Here is a 25,301-nt window from a genome sequence, read left to right as displayed (position 1 = left end):
ACAGATAAGAAATTTGTTGTTACAAAACATTTTGAACGCATCATAGAGTTTTTATAATATGTGTGTAAGTAGATAAAAGTATATAAATCAGAATCGAAAATCAGTTGATAAGATCATGATTGTTGTCAAACAGTGCGTGAATACCAAGTGTTGAAGGTAAGTTAGTTTACATTATTTGCAATTTCTATTAGAGTCCACTTTATAAATATGTAGTATACTTTAGGTAAGTATATATAACTCAAAATTAATCTCGTCTAAGCAATAATTATGTACGTCGATATTTTCACATCAAAAATTACACATTCAAGTAGTATTTACGGTGTATTCATTTTAATAGAAAAATACGAGTACAATATAAAAACTCACAAACGATGATATTATTAATTACAATGTCATTTAATCTTCGTTGCTCACTTTTAAATAATAATATTCTGGTTCATCGGTATCATAAATTTCTTTAAGCATATGGAGTACTAGTGATTGAATGTAGTCAACCTGCAACAATAAAAAATAAGAACTTTAACGGCCAATTTAAATAACACTTATTTTATATTGAGCTGTTTTTATTGCTATATAGGTGTAACATTCTGTTTGTTTTTAATTATACTGATTTTTCTGCTGATTTCCCAACCTGACAATATTAGCTATTGTGTGTAAGAGAAACTCGACAAAAAAGAGAATAATGTACTACTGCACCTGGCCCCGAGGGCAGTAACTACTGCCAGTAGACCTCGTAACGGTGGCCGATACATGTATGGATATATAGAGGATACATTTGTGGTCACTTCTTCATACAAACGTTCTCGACATTTTCCTCTCTGGATTTTGGCCCTGATGAATGTTTTCTTTTATATGAGTTCAATATTACCAGTATCTGTGTCTTTTGATACTTTTGTTTTCATAAGGACTAGATTACTTCAAACAGCGCTAAAAACGGCCAAATAAATGCGCCGTAAATAGACACCTAGTATACAAAATAGGCAACAATAAACGCAAAAATCAAAACGGTCAGACACAGATAATTTCTTTCTCATTCTGTTCCCAAAATTTCGTTACGATTGGTTAAGTTTTGAAGGAGGAAAATGTCGAGAACGAAATCGCGATATCTGAGATTTTTACGCAGGATTTCGCCTGAGCTACAGTTGTCCTTATCGCACAAATTTTAGGACTCATCCCCGTCAGCGAGACGGAAATATTTACCTAAAGATCTCTAAAATTTCTTTTGGATTTCTAAAATGAACCCGCCATGATAGTGAGCTGCTCTCTACTCTCAGCTGATACTGTTCACAAAAATAAAACAGGATAGCCGACATATTACCTGATCCGGAGGGCAGTAACCGTCGTCAGTAGACCTCGCGACGGTCACCAAAACAGGTGGCGGCAAGGCTTTCAACAATGGTCTGATGATCGTGTCCATTTTATGTCGCACCTCCTCCTCTGTGCTAATGTGATGCGGCAACCCGCCCTGGTCGCGCGTGCATCCGCCCGCGTACACCGCCCACCAATTCGGCGGCTGGCCCAACCGCCCAGCTTCGGATAACACAGCCGAGGCGATATCTGAAACCTACGCATATTTATGAAGAGAAAGTGTCAAAGTGGGTGTTAGAAGTTATTTCAGATGTTAAAAATAAATATGGCACAACTTCGTCCAACCATAAGAGTAAGGCTTGTGTTACGGAGTATAAATTACTAATACTTGTGCTCCAAATAAATACATAATACAGTACAGTACACACACACAGTACAGTATTGTACAGTGTGTTTTCTTATGTGCAATAAAGATTAAATAAATAAATAAATGCACGGAGCCTATATTTCAAGTTCATGACACATGTATTTGTTATAATTGTGATTCATCCCTGATTTTCCGTATCAAATTGGAACTCATGCCCTTCAGCATTCAGCTTTATAAACAACAGTCTGGTATTTTTTTACGTCATCAATTAACTTCCCTAATTAGAGTTAGCAGCGAGTGTTACTCTCGCACTACCTATAGTATACTCATTGTTTAACAAGCTGTAACGTCTGTTGCCAAATATCATAAAATAATTCACTTACTTTCTGAAAAGTCTCCGTCTTTTCACCTTCATAATTTTCCAAATTATTATGTTCCTCGAGGTGCTGGAATAAGTTATCGAGTTCGTTCAATTGCCTTTCACGTAAATCCACAAATTTCTCTACAGTTTCGTTATCGTCGCTATCGGGAAGTTTAAATCCGAAGATTGGCTCCAAGCGGTCGTACAGCTGTATATTTTCATAAAGGGATAAAAAGGGATTTCCCGTGCTAAAGAAGTCTAAATCGATATCGAGAACATAAGGGTACGATATTGCTAGTTCTTTAGCCAGTATTTTCATATGGGTTTCGTCTTCAGTATGGTCCGGGTCTGGGACTTCTGCTACAGTTAGTGTGAAGGTTCGTTTGTTGTACAGTTTGGAAGAATAGAGGGCATCAGACATATAATATGGTTCTTTGCTATTAACGCGCAGTAAGCCGTTATCCGGGTGATCGCCGACGTCTATGACACGAGAGCCATCTTTGAATTGTTTTGCCCAAGGTGGCCGCAGCCATACAACACGGCCTATGTGTCCAGCCGCAGCCGCAGGAACTATCCAGTTCTCTATTTGTAACAAAGGCAAAAGTTCTCTGCCAGCCCGGGCCTCAGCACCCTTCAATCTACGATCTATAAGCATGTCAGGGTGAGCGTCGAAGTGAAGTAGAGTCGTTCCTTCCAAAGGCAATTTTTTTCCTCCGATGGCGGAGTAAATAAACTGTAATGCATCGTTGTGTTCCTCCACTACATAAACTGGCACTTTTTTGAAGCGCTTCAAAGGCGGCTCACTTCGTTTCTCGCCATTTTCCGCCATTCCACTCCAGTTATCAGAAGATTCCAATTTTGATTTAGAAGGGAACCCTTATAAGAAATATCTGAAACATTATTATGATCACTTACATTACAGTGGCACTTTGTTCTACATGTTCTTGAAGAAAAACTTATCCGATTTAGCTCCGGCTTTTCTTTGAATTTATATGACGCCCGCCACTGCAGATATTATAAAAGGGTACCCATTGTAGATCACGATCACTTCAGGTAATGGGATGAAAACTGATGGAAAGTGTAACCGAAATAACCTTATTTTCTTCGAATACCTATTCGAAGATATCTTACAGCAAAAAAATTTTTTTTATTACATTAGGTACTAGATAATTAGACATAAGCCGTCTGGGTATAAAAGTAAATATTCTTACAGATATATTCTTCTTCCATATCGAAAGATATTAGAATATTTATTATTATGATCTGTCTCAACAGTGGGTCCTTGACTAAGTCAACAAAGCTTCGTTTTTGCTCGCCTACACTGTCTGTTCTGCGAGTCGAAATTTGGGTCAAGGCGCCGCCCCGCAAAATATACAAGGGAGAATCACTTTGCTAACAAATGCAAAGAGACCTCGAAAATAAAACAAACAGCCTATACGTATTGGACTTTTGCGTTGCTATGGAGCGAATATGGAAATCAGCAATTAAACCAAAAACATGTAGTATGAATGAATTTAACCTCCAGGCTGCTTTGGAGCGTTATTGTCCGTCCGTATGTCATAGCCACTTTTTTCCGAAACTATACTGTTGAAACTTGGCAAGTAGATATATTCTATGAACCGCATTAAGATTTTCACACAAAAAAACAATAAATTGTGGTGGTTCCCCATACTTAGAACTGAAACTCAATTTTTTTTCATCAAACCCATACGTGTGGGGTATTTATGGATAGGTCTTCAAAAATGGTATTGAGGTTTCTAATATCATTTTTTTTCTAAACTAAATAGTTTGCGCGAGAAGCACTTCCAAAGTGGTAAAAACTTCTAAAATAACAGAATGATAAAACTATAAAAATATATGAGGTATATTACCATGCAAACTTCCACCGAAAATTGGTTTGAACGAGATCTAGTAAGTTTTTTTTTAATACGTCATAAATGGTACGGAACCCTTCATGGGCGAGTCCGACTCGCACTTGGCCGCTTTTTTCCTTTGTATATGACATTTATTTCGTTTATAATTTAAATAGTAGTGTGACTACTTGTAAAAACACAAACTACAATAATTTCATAACAAAGTAATTATATTTGTTCTTAAAGCAGGAAGTTGCCAAAATTATCTAGTATGGTTTGAATTCAAAAACCGATATTATTAAACTAACATCCTTTTAAATTATTGCAAAAATCTTTTTTTAAACTGTTCTAGTGTAAAACAGTTATATTTATGATACATACATACATTGGTATACCTTATGCTAATGAAAAAAAAAATCGTAAGTAGTAAGGAAGAAAAAGACGAGTTGGTTAAGGTAAAAAAGCCTAGGTTAATACATCAGACTAGCCGTAAACTACTCTTGGTAGGAAAGTCACCAGGGCTGCAGCTGTCTTTAAATAAAGTTTAAGGCCATCCCATCCTACCAATGGTGGGTACACCGTTGGTGGGATAGGATATTATGTCCTACCGCTCGTTCCTCACGCATGCCGATACACACATTATCGCGTTATTAGGCACTTGCTTAATGCAATTTTACATCAAATATGTTTATCTGATGTTCAGTTCAGTTTCTACATACAAGTTTGCTTAACGTTTACTATCAGATTATTGTTGGTGACCATATTTTTATGATAGACGTTCTCGATGATTTTCTAAGACATCAAGACCTAATAAGACATGCCCTACTTCTGTGTAGGTTCGTAACATCACCTCGAAACATCCGTGAATGTTTCTGAGGCGTAGAACCCCTCTGAGGGCCGGGGGGGTGTTGTGACGGCGCCCGGGGTCGATACTGCGCGTCGTGACGTCACTACGCTACTACGCCGCCCAAACATAACCCCGCGCCCCTCCCCCGTGACCCATTGCGCCGTTGTTGCCCACCTGGGTCAAGGTGTTGAAGCCGCGATGGACAACACTGAATGTTCCGGCGGCCCTTGAAGCGAAGACTTATACAATAATTGTATATACATATAAAGCCTCCGTTCCAAGAGCTAATATTAGTAATCCAATACTTGATTATTAAAATAAATTGTGAGCTGTTCTGTGCATGTAATAACTAAGATTTTGAGCACCGGTTCTCAAATTTTCCTCCTATGAAATTAAGTAGGTACTAATCTTCTTCAACCTAGAGTTTTCCCGGTCTAGGCCAGGGTCCGCTTTCCTACTCGTACTCAATCTTCTGCACTTTGCCCGGTCTTCGGCATTTAAAAAAAAATACGGTGTTTATATAATATTTTAGTGATATTACTGTAAGGAAATATGTTTTTGTAATATTAACGAAGATCGCCTAACGTTATTTTTTTTATGTATCAATATTCGCCGTTAATAAACTCATTTAACGTGTTAGTATTAACTCGTACAAAAACATAGGTGGATCGATTTCTAGTTCTATTTGTATACAAGAATGGCATTTCCGATTCTAGGAAATAATGCACACCTTTTATTTTTAGATCGAGCTAATCCAGGAAGTACCTACCTACAGTAAACTCCTATAGCCGTATGATATACAGACTACAGCCAATCAATTTCATTTCTTGTCTATGCAAGGCCGTTTTAAACTATGCTGGGGCTGGGGCCCTTGGCATTATAACAAAATTTAGTTAAATGGATAGAAAATGAGCCATCCATTATAAAGTGGAATTTTATAAATTATATTGAGATTATAAAAAAATACAAGGCTCCGAAGTCTCAAAAAAAAAATTTTTTTTTTGTCTTTCAAAAATGAAAAGAAAATGGCACCATTCGATTCCTTACATTTTATTGAAAAATAAATTGTATGACAACTATAAACATAAACGCAATATTTCAGGGTTAAAATCGCAATTTCCTTGATCTTCCATACATTTAGGACAGACTTATATGATGTGACGTCACATCACCTTATCATTTTGTTAGAGGCGTTTCAATCGTCGACTGCGAGCGTCAGACTTTAACTCTCATTTCTGCTGCCTTTGTGCTGGTTAAATGCCATGAGTCCCATATAGACATCTGATCCTCAGGAAAATCAAGATCGTTTAACATTATTTACAAAAAAACAGTCAAGTAGCCAATTAGGGGCCTCCTGAGGATGGAGGCCCTGGGCACGGGCCCCGTGTGCCCTTATGGTAAAGACGGTACTGCCACATGAACCTAAGTGCCGCCATGCGATCGTAGTTACGCTCTCATTTGAATAGACATTTTGAAATATGTTCCATATCCATTCTCCGTAGTTTCCTTTTAATTGTTTACACAAAATAATTTATTATTATTTCAAACTTATATTGCAATATTGGCCGTAATAATATTGTGTTTAAGCGTATAGTTGTCATACAACATATTTTTCTACTACGAAGGATATGTTACCTATGCAATGGTATTCTTGATTTTACTATTAGTTATATGATGAAAAAAAGTGGCGGTGACATAATCGGACAGACAGACGGACATGACGAATCTATAAGGGTTCCGTTTTTTGCCATTTGGCTACGGAACCCTAAAAAGATATGTGTGTTCCTTTGTTCTGTACAAATATCATAACTTCATTGTGTTTCTTCCCATGTTTTTCGTTTTTGCTCATTTTCTGTCCATATATATTAATATTTTTATAAAATTCAACATGTCAATAATAGGGTTGTTTCCATCTACAAATCTTAGGGCAGAATTGTATCCCAATAAATTCTTTTGGATTATAAGAACACGTAAATCTACTTTTAAGGGACCTGTAATGACTATATTTTTGTAAATATTGAATTTAAAATATCTTTTGGCACACGTCAAGTGACCAAACTCGAAACGTCTTTGAAGATTCTGATGACGTCACAACTCTTGGATTGACACTGTTGACAGTTAGGTGATAAACAACAAATGACAAATGTCAGTTGACAGTTCGTATCTTCTACGTGTGTATGTAGTTATGTGTCAAACCGTAAACTGTGACGTCACACAATTTTCAAAGAGCGTTTTGGGCGCGAAAGCATCTGTCAAAATATATTTTGTTAATTTAACATATTTAAAGCCGTTTTTAGTATAAAAGTTGAATTTTAGGGCAACTTTTAGTTAATAAAGAACGTAATACAAGCGTTTGAAAAAATTGGAAACAACCCTATTTCATTGCTTTTTGTGACCAATGAAGAACCAGCCTAGTATTAGTCATTATAATTTGTAATTGTTTTCTCTAATTAAATTAATAGGCCTATATATTTTTTGCCCAGTATCATAGAAAATATAATTTACTTACATGCCTCTCCTACCTGGCTTTAAAAGGAAAGGAAACAAAGTCACCACTTCTCCATAGTCCATACAAACATAGTCCCTTGTTATCTCTATGGATACTAGCATTTTAGAAAATATTTTTACTCAATTTGATGTATATTAATTATATATGCTCCTTAGATTGCTTTTTTTTCGATTTCTTTAATTATTATAAAAATTATTTTAAAAATATCTGTATGAAATTCGTTTTTATCTTTATATTACAGGAAATTCTTACAAAGATTGAGTAAGACCCGCAGTAAGCCCAAGAAAGCTTGTGCTTGTCACACAAATAAAAGGCCTAACCGGGATTCCAACAATGGGTCACTATGCACTTGACCAGACTGGTTGACAAAACTAGACCAGACTGGTCATTTTCGCTTCTATTCCATTACAGGATTCCAGGCTGAGTAAAAATTGACATCTACATAATCATCTGATTATCAAAATCACTCTCTAGTTATTTAGTATTCACATTCACGCCCCACTAAACAAACACCTACTAACCCTACGTGTTACAGATAGCCCCCTCTGCAGAGCATGCATGGAGGCAGAGGAGATAGCCGACCACGTCATTCTTGAATGCCCAGGGTTGGCAGAGTACCGGGCACAATACCTCGGTTTGCCGGGGTCTCTCCCAGAAGTCGTCGGCAACATCAAGGGTCTGCTAGGCTTCTTGGTAGAGTTGGGTTGGCAAGAGTAGTGCCGACAACCCACCACGCAAAAAAGGCGCAAAATAGGACGTCGAGTTGCGGAAACCAAGCCCGCGAATACCTATAACCTATAGTATTCACATTTTGAGTTATTCAACATGATAATTTATGGAAAGAGTAATAATTTATTTATACGAGTCTACAGGCATTATTTCATAAAAATGTTTTTGTGTTTTCCATGCTTTATTAACAAGAAACGAACTTTTCTCAGAGAGTTGTTTAGGTGACCACTTGAACAGTGATGGCTTATTTGGCATTGACATATAAATCTAAGGACCGGCCCTACGGACAATAAGAATGGGGCCAGTACAGCGGTGTCACGCACACGAAATCGAGCCAATCGTGCAGTCTAACGCCGCAACGCGATTCGTTGATGAGTTCGCATCAGGCGCGCGATTGGTCGCAACTAGTTGCGTTAGACTGCAGGATTGGCTCAAATTCGAAAGTGACACCACTGAACTAGCGCCATTCTTAGTGCCCGTAAGGCCCGTCCTTAGATATATATGTCAATGTTATTTGGGCCATTGTAAATATGAATTCCTTCTAGATATAATTACATTGGTATGATATTTAATAGTAAATTAGAATCCTATTACATGTTATGCGAAGTTACTTTATATTATACCAAATTAACTTTATAAACTAGGTATAAACAATTTAATAAGAGGGAAACAAAATAGCAATAATAGCATAAAACCAGAACTACGTGTTTTATGTGACTGTAAGTAAGACAAGTAATCAATAAACATACTTACTTTGTTTAAGAGTATTAATATTAAAACATCATAAGGAAAAACACAGTTAATTCCATTACAAACATTAAGTTTTTAGGTTAGTTTTGTTAAAGCCGACAGACATTAAAAAAGTGTATTTTCCTTCTCATAAAGATGCATTTGCCTTCGATCCAAACTATAGCTACAGAAACCAGTAATTTCATTTTAAATTATAATTACTTTTCTAATCTATCTTTTCTCTTTTATCTTTTCTTTTTTAATCTTGATACATTTCATGACTTTTAACTAATAAGTATAAAGGCAAACTTAATGCTTTTAGACATTCTCTTACAGTCAAACTAAGGTCAAAAACCAACACTTGGTGTGATGAAATGAGTCACATTTATCGATTTAAAAAGTTACCTTATTCTAATGATAAATTGTATACTTTATTACATATTTATTAGAAGGTATCATTAATAATCGGGCATACTTGATACCTTTTGGCTAGTTTGGATTAAGATTATTTTAAAAGTTAGTTAGAAGAATATGGCTATGATCTCTCAAAAATTACAAGCGGGTTGATTGAAAAATAGAGCATTGTATTATTAACAAATACGTGCATACTATAGAGCTTTCAAAGATACCTACATAAAAATAAAACACTTACCTAAATAGCGTTTTGACGCTTGCGTTCTAGCTTAACAGTCCAAGTTTGAATAATATTTACAAAGGACGAACTATAAATGCTCAAACTTGACTAATAGATATAACGACGACACTGATTATAGGCAATTATAACACTATTACACTAACAAAGTATTATGTCGATTTTGAACTGCGGAAACAGATATTAAAAGTAAATAAATAATCATTATCACATAACATAACGCACGATTATAGTCACTCATCCACCACAATTATCTATTCATCTTCATTATCATTACCCATACATGACACGTAGTGATTATATGCTCTTTGATATACGAAGCAAACAACAAAAAACTCTCCACGGAATAATAAGTTTGTTAACGTACGACATAATATGATTGACACCATAGTGATTATGATAGTATAGAACGTAGTGATTATATGCTCTTTGATTGACACCCAATTGACACTAGCATTTGAAAATTTTAATATTTTTATGGCTGTGATACCGTTAGTCGGCCTTTTTGCTTATCTTAAAATTTTGCTTATAGCGCATGTACCCCGCGCGTATGTTACGTGTATACCATGAATGTGGCCACGCCATATGAAGCGTGTGAACAACAATATTAAGAAGCACGTGGACTTACGCAATCGGCGCGATTTGCGTACGGGAGTAACTATTAAAGGTGCGTGCTAATGGTAATACAAACATAAATATGGCAAATACATGGACGATGTATAAGTAAATGTAAGTGCTTAACTCGTGCGTGGAGCGAGAGCATGGATGGAGAATATAAAGTGCGCATAAACTGGGACAGTTTTTGAACTGTTATAGTCTTTTTAATGTCTTTTTACTTATCAAAATATCACTGTATACTTTAATTTGTAAATAAAATAACAAACAAAATAAATAAACTATTCATTAAACTTAAAACTAAACTATAATAAATCTTAAAACAAACATATAATAGTACATTACGATACAAGTGCGAAAAATAGGAAATTCGAAACGAGTGGCGATAAATTAAAACACGACCGAAGGGAGTGTTTTAAATCGACACGAGTTGCGAATTACCTATTCGCACATGTATCGTACAACGTTTTACAGTACATATGGCCCTTTAAATGTTCGACACAGTAACGTAATATGCTACTTCTCGCACTAGTGCTATAAAGTAGCCCCATATGTACTGTAAATTATAAAATTTCTTCACGAGCCGAGCGTGGGGAGACCCTCACCGCTTTCAACCAACTTTTAATGCAATAAACAAGGATACTCCTTAAAATGATTTAATTTTTATTACACAAAAGAAAATACAATCGCACAAAAGGCGAACTATAAGGCATTCTCTACCAGTCTCACGTACAATGAAGATAAAATATTGTTTATGTGCGTTAGACGCACTACCACGGTTGCTGTTTGTGGTTTACCGCTTAAAACAATGTTTGGTAATTAGATTATCTGATTTAAAATGATGTGCGTCAATCAACAATTACGCGCTTTAGTTTCTCCTCCACATACTTTGCACATCACTTGATGCTAAAATCTCTTCAGCAGATTCAGACTTCACTGAATTCGTTCTCCAAGTCTGTGCTGCAATATTCTTGGCCTATTAGCAGGTACGAATATAGAAGTTGCCAGTTACATGTACATGATGCTTATGCGCAGTTTGATGGCTTCACTGAATTTGTTTTCCAAATCCCGTCAGGTGACAAGCAAAACTGACTTTTTACTAAAAAAATATTAAACAAAAATCAACCTTATTTTAATAGTACTATGGTTCATTATGGCGATGAACTTGTGGTGGTAATAAGTGAGTTTTGCTTGTCACCTGATGAATTCTGTATTGCGAATGTTCTTGGCTTATTTGCAGTTGTTTGCAGGTATAAAATGTACGGAATATACAATGAAACAGGTACATATTAAATAAGGATATATATATTTAGTGGAGTTGTCACTTACATGTACAAGCTGGCAGTAAATACAATGTCTCTCTTGAGAAGTATGATGGCTTCACTGAATTTGTTCTCCAAGTCTGTATTGTCTGTAGTGTCTGTAGTGTTCTTGGACGATTGGTAGTTACAAAAGCTTATAAAATGAAACAAGTACATATTATTCATATTAAATATGGATATATTTAGAGTAGTTGCCAGTTACATGTACAAACTGGCGGCAAAGACGATGTCTCTCTTGAGTAGTTTGATGGCTTCACTGAATTTGTTCTCCAAGTCTGTATTGCCAATGTTCTTGGCGGCTTGGCAGAGTTGACGGAGCACCTCTTCCAATCTCCGCATGCATCTGATTATGGAACCTACAAAAACGGAATGTTTAAAGAACATTGTTTTTATTTAGGGTTCCATTCCATATTTTAATAGGAAAAAAAAACGGATCCCTTATCGGATGCGAAACGACTCGTAAAATGAATTTGTACGTTATTGTGAGGCAGACTTTCCCAACCTTTTTTAGTTGAGTTTTTAGCGAATTTGAAATTTGGCGAATAATCGAGATATCATCCTGGATGGTAATTTATTTAATTAAATTAATCTTTTGATTATTTTCAAGTTTCGTTATGTTAAAATAATATCTTCGCGTGTAGTCCGCCTTTCGATCAGATAGCAAGATCAGTAATGTAAGAGGACAGGAAGCACGCCACCGAGGTTTGAAACTCGCTCTCAGCAGTATATAAGCATCCGTGTTCCGTGTATAAACCAAGTCCAGCAGTGGAGACTGATATATATTACCTTCGAAGACATCTGTCATCTTGCAGATCTCCAGAAAGCTGGCGCCCTTAGACCAGGAGTGCACGACGTCCATGAGCGTGCACTTGAACTTGCCCACGTAGTTGTCCTCATCCAGGTCCATCTTCGCCTCGATCGACACCTTGGCTATCCTCCGGGCGTATTCCTGTGAATAACATTGTATTATTTATACGCCGCGCGTGTTATCAAAGGTGTTGATCGCTGCCGTGGACGAAGTCACGGACAAACAATTTTTAGGTACAAGAGATAGTTTTAAGTACTAGAGATCCACAAGTAAATAATTACTCATTATTTGAGTGAAAGAAAATGGATGAACACCGGATAATAGATGGATCTCGATAGATTGGATGTCTTATCTTAACGAGAAAGGGACTCGGAAACAAGCCAATGTCATGTAAAAGCTGGCTCGATGGATTAAGTTAAACAATCATGTAGTTTAAGATCAAAAATACGAAAGTGTAAGGCTGAGCGAGTTTTACCTGAAAGGTTACCTGAGTTTGAAAGGTCAACTGTAACTCTGCGACGACGTGAGTTGAACACGCCGTTGGTCAATTCGGTCAGTAGCTAATAGGTCACCTGTAGCTGCCTCAGCACGCCTCGCAGCTCTTCGCCAGTAGCGGAGCTCTGCGTGCTGTTCTCGTCGCACACGAAGCAGCTGGCGCGGCGCTCTGCGACGACGTGAGTTGAACACGCCGTTGGTCAATTCGGTCAGTAGCTAATAGGTCACCTGTAGCTGCCTCAGCACGCCTCGCAGCTCTTCGCCAGTAGCGGAGCTCTGCGTGCTGTTCTCGTCGCACACGAAGCAGCTGGCGCGGCGCTCTGCGACGACGTGAGTTGAACACGCCGTTGGTCAATTCGGTCAGTAGCTAATAGGTCACCTGTAGCTGCCTCAGCACGCCGCGCAGCTCTTCGCCAGTAGCGGAGGACTGCGTGCTGTTCTCGTCGCACACGAAGCAGCTGACGAGCGCCGCGCTCTGCGACGACGTGAGCGCGTTGAACACGCCGTTGAAGATCAGTTCGGTTAGTAGGAGTTCGTCGGCGCTGAAAGTAAATTATAGTGTCGGTCTACAATAGGCTAATTTTGTTACCAGTTAAATCAACAAATCGTTAAAGAACATGAAAATAATATTTTATACAATCGTGATATAATGGAGAGCTTTTCCGTTGAGTACCATGTTAAGGCCACAAAGCTTGCTGAGTTGCCTTAGTTGGTAGGAGATTCAAAAGCTTGAAATACTTTTTGTATGAGAAAATAATACTTTTTTTAATATAAAACTTAAATAATTAATGAAAATTGGCAAGTATCTCAGGAGACAAAACTGTAGTACAAAAGACATAAACGCGCACTATTTCATGAATTCATGTGCTCATGCAGGTGTTTGGTCAAATACTTTATACTTGACTACAACAGCGTATCAATCTGAATATTATAGTTAAGTTGGAAGCTCATACATCAAAAGTACGCAATTATAGTTTGGTATACCATTACAGTCGACGAGGAGAAAAGTTTTATTTCTTTTTTCATCATTACTATAAAAATACAACAAATGAACTTTACAATTGATCCACCATTATCCATTACATTTATACCGATTCAAAAATAAACTTCATGTTTTGTGTTTTTGCAACAACTAGATGGGCTAGTTTCTTTCTGATTTTTCTATTGCTGTAGAACAATTCATATTTTTGTTGAAAGCTAACATGTATTTGTTACCCATGACATTGAGTGAATCAACTCAACTGGCATCTTTTTGTAAACGGTTTGCTACAGCCAATAGATATGATCAGAGTTGACTTAAAAAAAAAGATTTTTTTCAAATCTTTACCATCGCAGTGAAGAACCATCAGTCATTGATGATGATGTCCAAATTCATAAATCAACTTAAACATCTTATGATCTTATACAGAAATGTTCCCTTACCTGCTCAATTCACACGCGATCCTGCCCTTCAGTTCAATAACGTCGGCCGCCGTGCAGTACCCCAGTCGGCGCAGCACTCGTTTCCTCTTCTTGAGCTCGTCCATCTGCAGGATGCTCTTGGCCTTTCGCAGCTCGGCCTTCGCCTGTGTCAGTTCTTCGTATATTTCCAACTTGCGCTCATGGGCGGCTTGGAGCGCGGCGCGGTTTTTGTCCGTGTGGAGGGGGTGAGCGTAAAGTCTAGGTAACAATTTTTAATCAGTTAATTTACTAGTGACAAAAAAGAAAACATTCCAAATATGTTGTCGAGCGTAGGATGACTTCCCAAAAATCCTCTTGATGAATGAACTATGTAAAAACAATTACTGGAAATAAAGAGGGTTCTTGAGTAGTTTTCTAGCTCAAAATCATTATAAGTACGCGTAAGTACCTAAAGTATCAATTGCAAATTATGTACATGTCAATGTTTAAATCAAACAGACCGTAGACCAGCTATAAAGGAAATAGGAATACTACTTTGAAAGTATTCCTCAAGCATCTCACCTTTCTTCCAACTGCTTAATTCTGTCCACGCATTCTTTAAATACGGGGTCGTCAATCTTCATGTCCTTGATAGGGTTGAGTAGCGGCGGGCCCTCGGGAAACCGTTTCTTTACTTCTCCAATAGTTTTGAGCACAGACTTGCGGCTATCAGCGGGCCGTAAGTCCTTCGGATAGTACACGCGGAGAGAGCTGATTTGGTGTATGAGCGTGTGAAGGACTGGCACTACTTCGATGTCTCCTGTCTGTACGGGAAAGATCATAGAGGTTTTAAATCACAGCATAGTCTTATTACAGAAGATTTGACTAATTCTCCAATGACTCCAATTGTACTGACTTGAGGAATCTTGAGTATTTACATACAAACTGTAAGAGGGAGCAAATTTGAACCTAAATTTCTGTATATAAAAATCAAGTTTTCAAAATTATCAACATAAATATCATATCAGTTACGTCAGTTTGTATGTCTACATCGTCAGCACTGTTAACCGACAGTGGTAAACCTTATTGCACAGACATAAGATCCATCGACGATCACTTAAAGAGTGTTGCTGTTAGTACGGCCTAAGTAACGACCTTCCAGTGAAGCGTTCAGCGGAGCGGGCAGCGGCAAAGTGCTCTTTGCAGCGTGTAATCAGGCTGCTCGCATAGGTTTATATGCTTTTGCACCTTGTTCCTTTGTAATAAGGCGATTTTTTTTTATTGTGCAGAACACATACAGACATAAGTAAACATATCTTTGATGTCGCCTTTTCATCTTTAACTGTTCGGTTCGCACACTCACCTCGCCGGGCGGGCACGGCACATTAGTCTCGGCGTCGTCGCCGCTCGCCTGCTTCACGTGCAGCAGTATGTCCACCACTATCACTGCCTCTGACGATAGCGGGTTGTCGTCGCCCTTGCCCTTCTTACCCTTGCCTTGCGTTTTATGCCTGAAGTTCACTATGATGCCCCAGTCGTACTCGTATTTCTCGGTTTTCACCTGAGAAAAAAATATTTAAATGAAATATAAAATAATGGTTATTTCCTTGCCGCTACTGTATCCATTACTCTCATTAGTAAGGCACTGGACAACTTTTAGTATGGGACCTAAAATCCCAACCAGGCCTAGTTTACCCTCTGGGTTGGAAGGTCAGATGGCAGTCGCTCTCGTAAAAAACTAGTGCCTACGCCAAATCTTGGGATTAGTTGTCAAGCGGACCCCAGGCTCCCACGAGCCGTGGCAAAATGCGAGGAAGAAGAAGACCTACCTCGAAAAAAAAAAGAAATTGACCGGGTATTCCATATCTTTCGACTAATCAGATGTCGAGTAAGTCAATATTTTCTATGGGATAGCCACATAGTAAAAATAGTACAGTATGATCTACAAGTTCTACCTACACGTTCACTTATCATATCAATATATTTTAATTTGGCATACCTTAACAAGTCTCCCGGGCTGCAGAAAAGGTTTCAGGTATTCAGGCCGTGTGATGACCGATCGGAACTGAGAGCCGAGCATGTCCAATTGTGACCTGATATTGCAGTACGACGCTATCGAATGCTCTTGCTCCACCGTCACGGAGTTGTACTCTTTCTGTTTCAATTTAACCTCTGTTGACAGAAAGAGATGATGTAATGGCATTATTGGTATCTCTCGCTTCCCACCGGCGCGATATTGGGTCAATAAAGAGAATCTAAATGTCAAATTTAGACCCATGGAAGTGGAACGATTTTGTTACCTAATTCGTAAATTTTGATACAGGGCACGAAAAAGTATACCAAGTAAATATTACATTGTAATAATCAAATAATGTTTGGAACTTACTGTCAATTAAATCAGGAATAGCAGCTTGATTTTGAAATTGGAAAAAGCTTCTCTCTAACATGTATTCTGGATTAATTTCCTCAACTCTCAACAAGTTCAATACCTGAAAACAGAAGAAATTTGTAGCAAATGTCTAAAGAATAGTTTTCTATTGTTTGTGAGATCTAAGTTCACACATTTGACAACGCCCGTAGAACGTAAACGGGCATGACCAGCGATTGATAATAAACATAGATGACGAACTAGCTCTGCAAAATGACCCCACCCATATTGTGCCGAAGCGGACGGGGCGTCAACTTTGTGCCGCGGAGCTATTTAGTTCGCAAATGGCGGCCCGTTGTCACAGTCGTAGTAAGAAGTATTAAAATTATATCTTTAATAAAAGAAATATGCCTTATTGTGCGGATAAAAGATGTGCTAGTCGTTCCATCAAACACTGGAAACAATATGGGATTACTTTTCACGTATAGTTTAGCTAGGATCATATTATTTTGATCAAAACAGGTTTCATATGGGGATGATGTTATGCATTTTAAACAATCGTTTATATTAAGAAACTTTCATTTTAAATTTGTTCAGGTTGTTATTTTGACAATTTAAATTCGTGATAGTAAATACGAATGGTCGTTGTAGGTGGCGCTTTTTTATGTGTAGGTACATTTTTACTAAGTAAAGTAAAGATCTCGCTGCTATTTATAACTTTTCGTTAAATTCGCGGAAGGCTGGACCGATTTGGCTAATTTTGGTATTGCAATATTTCTAGGTCCAGGGACGGTTTGAACGGTGAAAAAATATGGAAAGAATGCAAGTGTGGGTGTTAAACCTACGTGGATCGTAAATAATAATGGACCTTTTTTTTGCAGGTAGTGACCTGCGCGGTTTTAGTTAACAATAGACAAAGGATTAGCTGCTAGGGGTCAGCTACAAAGCTAACTACTATAGTAAGGGCTTCGAACACTAGTAATTTTGGCCAATCAATGATATCTACGACCAACGATTTTGCTTTACTAAATTTTTCCTGGTTCCCGTTAAATTCCTGAAAAACCAATGATGAATGAAGTGTGAACATGCCCTAAACACTTACAACATTTTCATACTTACCATGTTGTAAGTGAGATGAAAGGCCGAATTGATAGGATCAGCCTTGCCCTGCACCATGTCCTTGACCACGCTGGGCGTGACCTTCTGGTCGATCATGAGGATCACGATACCCTTGTCGTCCAAGCCTCGACGGCCAGCTCTTCCAGACATTTGAATGTACTCGCCTGATGTTAGCTAAAACATTAACATGCTCGTTCTATATTAAATTGTATGAATACTTGCTCTTTAAAAGTAAAAATAAGTGAGCGCCCCTTAAGAAATCGTATAGGAGCCGTGCACGTTAGAGGGTCTGCCATCTTGTGGCCTGAATAGGAATCATAAACTTTACATAAAAATTTCACGCCAAAGTAGGTGCTGCCCTCTATAGTTCACGTACGTTTTTATATGCATTGTAAGGTTTTGTCATCTTGTAGTCTACATTGGAAGCTTAAACTTGACATTTACATTTCGCTCCAATAAGCGGCCCCTGTGCTGCCCCCTACAGTTCATGCACGCTCCCTATAGACGCTTACCACGAGGAATTTCGTACATTCACCCATCTGTTTCGAAATTCCTCTTACTAAGCGTCCTTTATAAACATGGCGACTTTTGTTATGTGAGTAGAGTTTATAAGATTACTTAAAAATCTCAAAGAAGAAATGCATTATAAAAATAGATTAACTTGAACTATAAGATCTTAACTTTAATCGTACACAAATGTAAGTCACATTTAGTTATCACTGTTGAGTCAAATTAAATTTAGTTGATTTAAATAACTACTAAAACTTACGAATCTCATCTCTTTTCCGTCAAATTTCTGGCAGGAGGTGAAGACAACAGTTCTCGCCGGCATGTTGAGTCCCATGGCGAAGGTCTCCGTGGCAAAAAGGGCCTGATACACAAATCAACATGTTTGAATTCATTCACTAACAAATTTATGTTTAAAATTGCGCGTGAGCCTCAGAAGGGATCACAAATTCTATGTTATTATCTTACGAAATCTCATGTAACAATTTTGTTTGCATCTTGCACCTTAATAAGCTCCAAGTTGAAGAATATCTCATTGGTCTAGCGAATAAGTCATATCGTATCCCGCCGTGATACTCGTAACTGCCGATGCCACGTTTCAGAAGCGTGCTCACTAAAGAGTTGATCTCGATTCTTTTTCTTCCTTTTCTATGTGATATTCTCCAGAAATGGTAAAACAGTACATTTAACAACTTGTTTAATTTTTTCGTGCCTTTAAATGTCCCAAACCGATATCTCGATAGTCTCTTTAAATATGGGTGTGATAAATATTATTGAATATCAATGCTACATCTCAAAAGTGGTATCACTTAAAAATGCATGGCCTTATTGGCCTTGTCTATAATCTTGCCTCTTTTATATTGCTTACCTTAATAAGTCCTAAGCCAAACAATATCTCGATAGTCTCCTTAAGAATTGGCAGAAGTCCGCCATGATGGATACCAATGCCGCGTCTCAGAAGTGGGATTACGTTCTCCACCTGCGGCAATTTACGGTCCTCTTCAGATAGCACGTCCATCGCGTTGTTGAAAACTTCGTCTACTAGTTTCTTCTCTTCAACTGTTTATAACAGAAATAAGGAAATTTATTATATAATTAATTACTGCCCTTTTTGTTTGCTCTCCATATCGAGAACAAACAAAAAGGGTTACTGTATGATTTCCATTCAAATCGATTTAAGTGTAAATTTACCTACTTAACCTACTACTAATAACTAATCATATAACGATTATTTCTCTTCTCATCTACTAATCGAATTTAATAAAACTCGGTTTATTAGGCACTAGGTTACAGATGTAGTGCATAATTCTTTTCCATCGTATTTTCACGGAAAATTACGAACGTGTGAAAAGTACTGACATTTAATGAACTAGCATGACAAAAACGAACGTTTCAATACGATCTTCCTCTTCTCGTGTCGATGGTTTCGTGATTCATATTAAGCCAAACCAGCAGGTGGCGACGCTTAACGCCCTGTCTGTCGCATCCCGTAGATCTTGCTCGGAACAGGTGTGCGGGTTCGCTGGGCAGGACAGCATGGTTTGGGGAGCCGTGCCACATGCACATAGAGCATCTGAGCCGCTTAGACTGCCTCACCTTATCAAATTTTCCTTGCTGCGGCCAACCTGGGACCGCAGTCTGTTTAAAGCTTTCCAGATTCGCCACGGCTGTTCATGCCCTGCCAGGAGCTTTTCAGCGCGGCGGACGTAGTTATCGGGAGGGACGCGCGTACTTTGCCAGTGTGTCAATCAGTTCTCGGATGGCGAAAAACTGATAGCGGCAGTGCAACGGATGAAGCTCTTTTGGCTTTTTAGGCGAGACGGTGGTAGCTTTTTGGATGGGGGTAGGTTTCAATACGATGGAAAACAATTATGTACTACTTCTGTAACCATGGTAAAGATAGCAGACAGAGTTACAAGTCACAAAAGTATGTAGAGAAAGAGTGAACGTTAAGATCTGACTGTAAAAACTTATAGAGCAAGATCCCAGAGCCGCCAGAGTAAAGTCACAATATTTTTTTGGCAGCTTTAAAGCGTCTGGTATAAGTTACTGCCGGCGGAAATGGTCTGGCAATGTTGACTATCAATTTTTAATAATATTTTCTAATACATACATTAAAATCAGCCATGAGAATTGAAGAAAAGTTATATTATTTTTACGTACATTTCTTTAGCACCTTGTACCGGACAAATGGCCGTCGGGAAAATATAGCAAGTACATTAAAAGTACATAATAGCACTACATTATCATGAGAAAATAAGTAAGATCTGGTGGCTCTGGGATCTTGGACCATTAAGAAATTACATTTTTCTAAGTGGTAGAGGTTCAATACTGGCACAAGGCTGATTTTTATTGAAGCTTCAATGGTCCAATAAGAACTTACGTGTATTGAAGCAATAAGAACTTACGTGTATTGAAGTCTAACTTTGCCATCTGCATGGCATAAGCCTCGCAGTCTTTCTTGCTGAAACTGAACACGATAACAGGCGCGAAGTTCCGTTCCATGATCATCTTCACTATATTGAATATGTTAGTGTTGGGGCCTCCGCGCGGGCCGCCGCGGCGCCCCTTTTGGTCGCCCTTGCCTGCGTCGCCCGCGTTTCCTAGGACTGTCATTGCTGTGTTGAAGTTGTCTTCTTTAAATTGGCCCTGTGTCGATCAAAAATATGAAATTACAGTTAGACCAGGATAACTCTTCCATCTGTTAACAATTTTGATAGAATAGACTGTGCATGTGTTATTTATATGTCATAAGTTCATAGAAGTTTGACGTTTAATATACCACTTGCACAGTCCGTGCCGCTGCAGAGTTATCTTGGTCTTACTCTAGTTAGATAAAATAAGTGCTGTTTTTTATTTGGTAGTACTATAAGAGAATACTACTTTTTATTACAAGTTGAAACATTTTATCTGCAGGAATAGTTTTTAGTGGATCAAGAAATATTTTTGTAAGCCTATCGTCGATCGTCGAGTCAGCTGTATTTGTCCTTTAAACTTTGATTTAAAGATGAGGTGGGTTAACCACCTAAATCACTGATGTTAAAAACAACTTGTACACCTAGCAGCAAAGTTGCATAGCTACTTTATGAATTTGTAATGTTATCAAGCAATTTTACACCTCTGTACAAATCATTTCAATTGAATTCGTGATTGCTAGATGGTTTTATACACTTCACAAACTCACTTCTTTATCACAAAGAATAAAATCGAACCTTCTCATCCACCACCAGGTGTATCCCGTCCCCGCCTGCAGGGAAGATGTAGTGCTGCAGCGGTGTGGGCCGGTACTCCGTGTACACCACGTGGCACGGCTGCGAGTGCAGGCGGCAGACCCACTCGGCGAATTGCCGCGCGTTCGGGATGGTAGCCGATAGGAACACGTAGTGGACGTTGTCCGGGAGCAATATCAGTGTTTCTTAAACAAAATATGTATTGATAAAAGTTGAGTATTAAAAGCCAGTACACAAGATAGGACAGGTTCAGCGTAAGAACGCCCAAAGAACAAAAACTCAACTAACAAGCAATCCATCAAACATCAGATATGTTTACTTACAGAAAGCATTACATATTTTTAAAATATATTATTTATAAATTTCAAATAATAGTTTCATAGTTAACATTCAAATTTCACATTGTTTCTTATCAGCATTCTATAGTAACATTGAATGTAAGTATTTTTGTTACATTATAATATCCAATAAAAATTAATCAACATAATATCTTACCCTCCCACACAACACCTCTTTCCTTGTCTCTCATGTAATGGATTTCATCAAATACAACCCATCCAACTTCACGCATGATTTCTGATCCCCTGTATAACATGTTTCTGAGAATCTAAAATAATATAAAAATTATCAAATCAAAGAATGTCAGTGTCACTTACAGACAGTCTTTAAATAATTCTCAGAATTCTTAATAGCTAAAATAAATAAATAATTGGAACCTCTTACACAAATTGACTAAGCCCCACAGTAAGCACAAGAAGGCTTGTGTTGTGGGTACTCAGGCAACGATAAATATAATAAATAAATTCTTAAATACATAGAAAACACCCATGACTCAGGAACAAATCTCTGTATTCATCACACAAATAAATGCCCTCACCGGGATTCAAACCCAGGACTATCAGCTTCAAAGGCAGGGTCACTACCCACTTGTCCAGACCGGTTGTCTGAGAAAAATTTAAAGTATTGTAGTAAAGAAAATATTGAATGGCTAATTGTTAAATAATCTAAACTTATGATATAATAATCTAACTTGCATTTTTCCTGAGAATTGATTCTTCTGCTAAAGCTGAATCCTTAGGTGCGTTTTAAGGGAACACTGGCAGAAGTGGAGCATTCTATATTAATGTATTTATGCAGCAAGGGTTGGTTCAAGCCTCATGATTATTTATGGGTGGCTATGAGGGGGTCAAAGGAAATTGATTCTTACCTCAGTTGTCATAATCAAGCAAGAAGCTGATGGGTTAATAGTGACATCACCGGTAATTAAGCCCACATCATGGAACTCTTCAGAAAACTCCCGGTACTTCTGGTTGGAGAGGGCTTTAATGGGTGTTGTGTAGATTACTCTCTGCTTATTTTTTAGAGATACAGCTATGGCATATCTGAATATATATAAATATTTAATCAGTTGACTGATCCAATCTGGCTCATAAAATCTACTTTATTTAATGTTTATTAATTAATACATAACCTTCCTTAAAATAAATTAGTCTGCACCTGCACCATGATCTGCAAGGGACTACAAAGTTGGATCTGTGTTATAACCGCAGCTCTTGACTATACTTGCCGCAAAACTAAGTAGAGAGTCAGGTCATAACACCATCTCATTCCCTCTTGGTTGATCTTAACAAGGGTAAAGGAGATAGCATTAAGATTTCAGTTGCCAGTTAGTTTTGTGGCAAACATAGAATATGTTGATATGGTGTGCTATCGGATGTGATGGTGGTGAATCACCTTAAAGGCGAAAATCGTTTGAAAACGTAATACATGCTGTCAGACGATATAAAAGTGATAACCAAGAGCATGGCAGTTAAAAATGTAGGTATTGAAATAATTTAACTCTGTTAAAGTTGTGTTGGCTGCATTTGCAAACTAAAATAAGGAATCCTAAATGCTTCCTAATTGGTTATCTTTAGGGAGGAGGAGGCGAAGTTAAGCCTAAACAACAACAACTAATAGACTGTCCTTACTACTACTATTGTTTGTCTCATTACCTGCTTTTACCCTTTTAATTCATAAGATAAAGAATCCTAAATGCATTGTAATTGGTTATCTCTATTGGAGGCGGAGTTTAGTTTGCTTGTAAGGTTGAGGTAATTTTTTTTCTGTATTGGTTCACCTCCAACACACTGGATAGTACATAATTGATATTGTGATATTCATACATATAAGAAATGCACAATGTTTTGATATGCATACATATATTATAAGAAGTGCACAATGTTGGACACATTACAAACCAATGAAAATTTAGAGGGTCCAGTAGGCAGACCTAATATTATACACAATTAATAACCTTTCTAAAATGTGGTACTTTGGATTTTGATAATAACTATATTTACCAATATAAAATTAATTATACTAATAAGAATTTAACTTACTCAGCCACAACGGTTTTTCCTGCAGAGGTGTGAGCTGACACAAGCACGGATTCTAAATTGTCTATACACAGAATAGCTTCTTTCTGGAAGGGATCCAGTATGAAAGAATACTGCTTAGCGGGCTCTGTAGTGGGTTGCGCAAGTGGAACAAACTCCTGATTTGGTGGTACAGCCACTTCATGTGTGCAACCTTCGTGAGTTTCTAACGTATGAATTACTATGCGCGAGTGAAGTGCCTCTAAGCTAAAAAAAATGTGGTTATTTTTAACAACATCATTTGTTGCATATAGTTACCATTGCATACAATTACCAATCTAGATTTCTTAAAAGAATCATAAGGTGTTACAAGTAGTTCTACTTACTTTAAATCTGAAGTCAAATCACCTTCGTCTTCGTCTTGTTTCAGCCTCTTTGACGTATCGGCATATTCAACTTCTTCATGAGCTCGTTTGTTATTTATTACACTTTTTTCTTCAGTAGTCTCTCTAAAATATGAACAACGAAATATAATACATTTTTTCTTACATTAATAAACACAATAATATTATGATTTTGTACTGTAACATGTGAGAAAAACATAATTTGAGGTTACACGATACTTACGAAATATCTTCTTCATTTTTTACGTTTGGCAATTGAATTGAGGCAGCATTTTGAGCAGGTTCATCAAAGCAATCAAACAAACTGTTTATATCAGCCATAATTAGCGTTTATATTCATTTAATAAGAGTTAATTACAAAACTATAACGCAAACAGTACCACCAGAGTGCAATACAGATTACAATAATATATTTGACAGTTCGGTCGGTAGTATTATTTCAAAGAAAACAAGCAAACCATGTTATATTGTATGTCTATGAAACCATGCGATACACAATACTACCAAACGTAGCATAAAACATTTTCAAACAAAATTTGTCAGTAACTAAGAATAAAAGAACTATACTCATCCCTTTCTTTTGCGTGCTACGACTAGCGTAAGACAAAGACAGTCCCTCTGTTGGAAATAAGACAGTCCCTGGCGAGAACAAGACTGAAAATTCTTCTAAATATCATATTTCCTAAGGAAGAATATATAAGATGTATATAATTTAGATTTATCATTAAAATGTATACCAAATAACCAGAAAATAACCCACATTTACAAATTTTGAACTGGTAACCATTGATATGACTCATCGGTCACGTGACCACCAAAGCTTGGGTTTGGTTGGTTGGTTCGCTGTGAGTTTCTCGGCAGTGTTGCCAACTTGGCATATAATATGCCAGATCTGGCATATTTTCAGTCGCTTTGGCATGAAAATTTACCATTTAGCATCTGGCATATTTTTTAGCATATTTTGTCTAAGCCAAGTTTGCATTGCACCCACTTTGTACCAACAATATGCGCCATCGCTTTATGTGGTTCATATTTTCATGTGAATTTTGACTTGTGGTGGTGGATGGGCGGATGGACGTCGATGGACTATAATAATTTGAAAATGGCAACTAAATACAGTTTATAAAGTTTAAATGAATGATTTTTTCGTGGAGTGACATATTTGATTTCCGTTTTGCATTTTTCATGCTTAGTCAACCTGCTGTGTAGTTTGTGCTGGATTATCTACCATTTTTTATTCTGCCACTCTAGCAGTTCACATCGTCCTTTAAGTTTAGTATGCGTAGCGTATGCGTGCAATATTTTTAATACATGTACCTATATAATATAATACATTTATTT

General features: G+C 37.5%; 2 protein-coding genes across 5 annotated transcripts; both read right to left on the bottom strand.

Moving 5' to 3' along the window:
- Nucleotides 1-302: 302 nt before the first annotated feature.
- LOC133519167 (UPF0489 protein C5orf22 homolog) lies at nucleotides 303-9,743 on the bottom strand. Of its 4 annotated transcripts, XM_061853126.1 has the most exons (5): nucleotides 8,728-8,909; nucleotides 7,876-8,040; nucleotides 2,059-2,926; nucleotides 1,319-1,564; nucleotides 303-495 (listed from the first exon to the last, which is right to left on the bottom strand). In XM_061853126.1, the coding sequence occupies exons 3-5, from the start codon at nucleotides 2,863-2,865 to the stop codon at nucleotides 397-399; spliced, it is 1,152 nt and encodes a 383-aa protein (XP_061709110.1). In that variant the 5' UTR covers nucleotides 2,866-2,926; nucleotides 7,876-8,040; nucleotides 8,728-8,909; the 3' UTR covers nucleotides 303-396. The 4 variants fall into 4 exon arrangements, with proteins under 4 accessions (XP_061709110.1, XP_061709113.1, XP_061709111.1 ...); XM_061853129.1 differs by lacking the exons at nucleotides 7,876-8,040; nucleotides 8,728-8,909 and adding an exon at nucleotides 9,356-9,743; XM_061853127.1 differs by lacking the exon at nucleotides 7,876-8,040.
- A 1,514-nt stretch (nucleotides 9,744-11,257) lies between these two features.
- Nucleotides 11,258-24,563, bottom strand: LOC133519166 (exosome RNA helicase MTR4). Its single transcript, XM_061853125.1, has 18 exons — nucleotides 24,184-24,563; nucleotides 23,943-24,065; nucleotides 23,581-23,823; nucleotides 22,407-22,581; nucleotides 21,695-21,806; nucleotides 21,182-21,384; nucleotides 20,378-20,618; nucleotides 18,838-19,028; nucleotides 18,232-18,333; nucleotides 17,463-17,636; nucleotides 16,362-16,464; nucleotides 15,975-16,147; nucleotides 15,339-15,536; nucleotides 14,558-14,799; nucleotides 14,018-14,254; nucleotides 12,975-13,137; nucleotides 12,079-12,241; nucleotides 11,258-11,648 (listed from the first exon to the last, which is right to left on the bottom strand). Exons 1-18 carry the CDS (start codon nucleotides 24,279-24,281, stop codon nucleotides 11,491-11,493), a joined length of 3,099 nt encoding a protein of 1,032 aa, XP_061709109.1. The 5' UTR covers nucleotides 24,282-24,563; the 3' UTR covers nucleotides 11,258-11,490.
- Between the last annotated feature and the right edge of the window lie 738 nt (nucleotides 24,564-25,301).

Source organism: Cydia pomonella, chromosome 6, assembly GCF_033807575.1.
Source record: "Cydia pomonella isolate Wapato2018A chromosome 6, ilCydPomo1, whole genome shotgun sequence".
NCBI lineage: Eukaryota > Metazoa > Arthropoda > Insecta > Lepidoptera > Tortricidae > Cydia > Cydia pomonella.
This window is presented reverse-complemented; position numbering and strand designations above follow the sequence as displayed.

What these genes read in the sequence shown, in the direction of transcription:
- LOC133519167 (XM_061853129.1), bottom strand. Translation starts at nt 2,865, where the DNA reads ATGGCGGAAAATGGCGAGAAACGAAGTGAGCCGCCTTTGAAGCGCTTC. An exon ending in AGACGGAGACTTTTCAGAAA is followed by an intron (nt 1,565 to 2,058) that starts GTAAGTGAATTA and finishes AAATATGCGTAG; the next exon opens with GTTTCAGATATCGCCTCGGC. An exon ending in GTTACTGCCCTCCGGATCAG is followed by an intron (nt 496 to 1,318) that starts GTAATATGTCGG and finishes TTATTGTTGCAG; the next exon opens with GTTGACTACATTCAATCACT.
- LOC133519166 (XM_061853125.1), bottom strand. Translation starts at nt 24,281, where the DNA reads ATGGCTGATATAAACAGTTTGTTTGATTGCTTTGATGAACCTGCTCAA. An exon ending in TTGGCTTAGGACTTATTAAG is followed by an intron (nt 18,334 to 18,837) that starts GTAAGCAATATA and finishes TTTGTGTATCAG; the next exon opens with GCCCTTTTTGCCACGGAGAC. An exon ending in TTCATCTCACTTACAACATG is followed by an intron (nt 16,465 to 17,462) that starts GTAAGTATGAAA and finishes TTCTGTTTTCAG; the next exon opens with GTATTGAACTTGTTGAGAGT.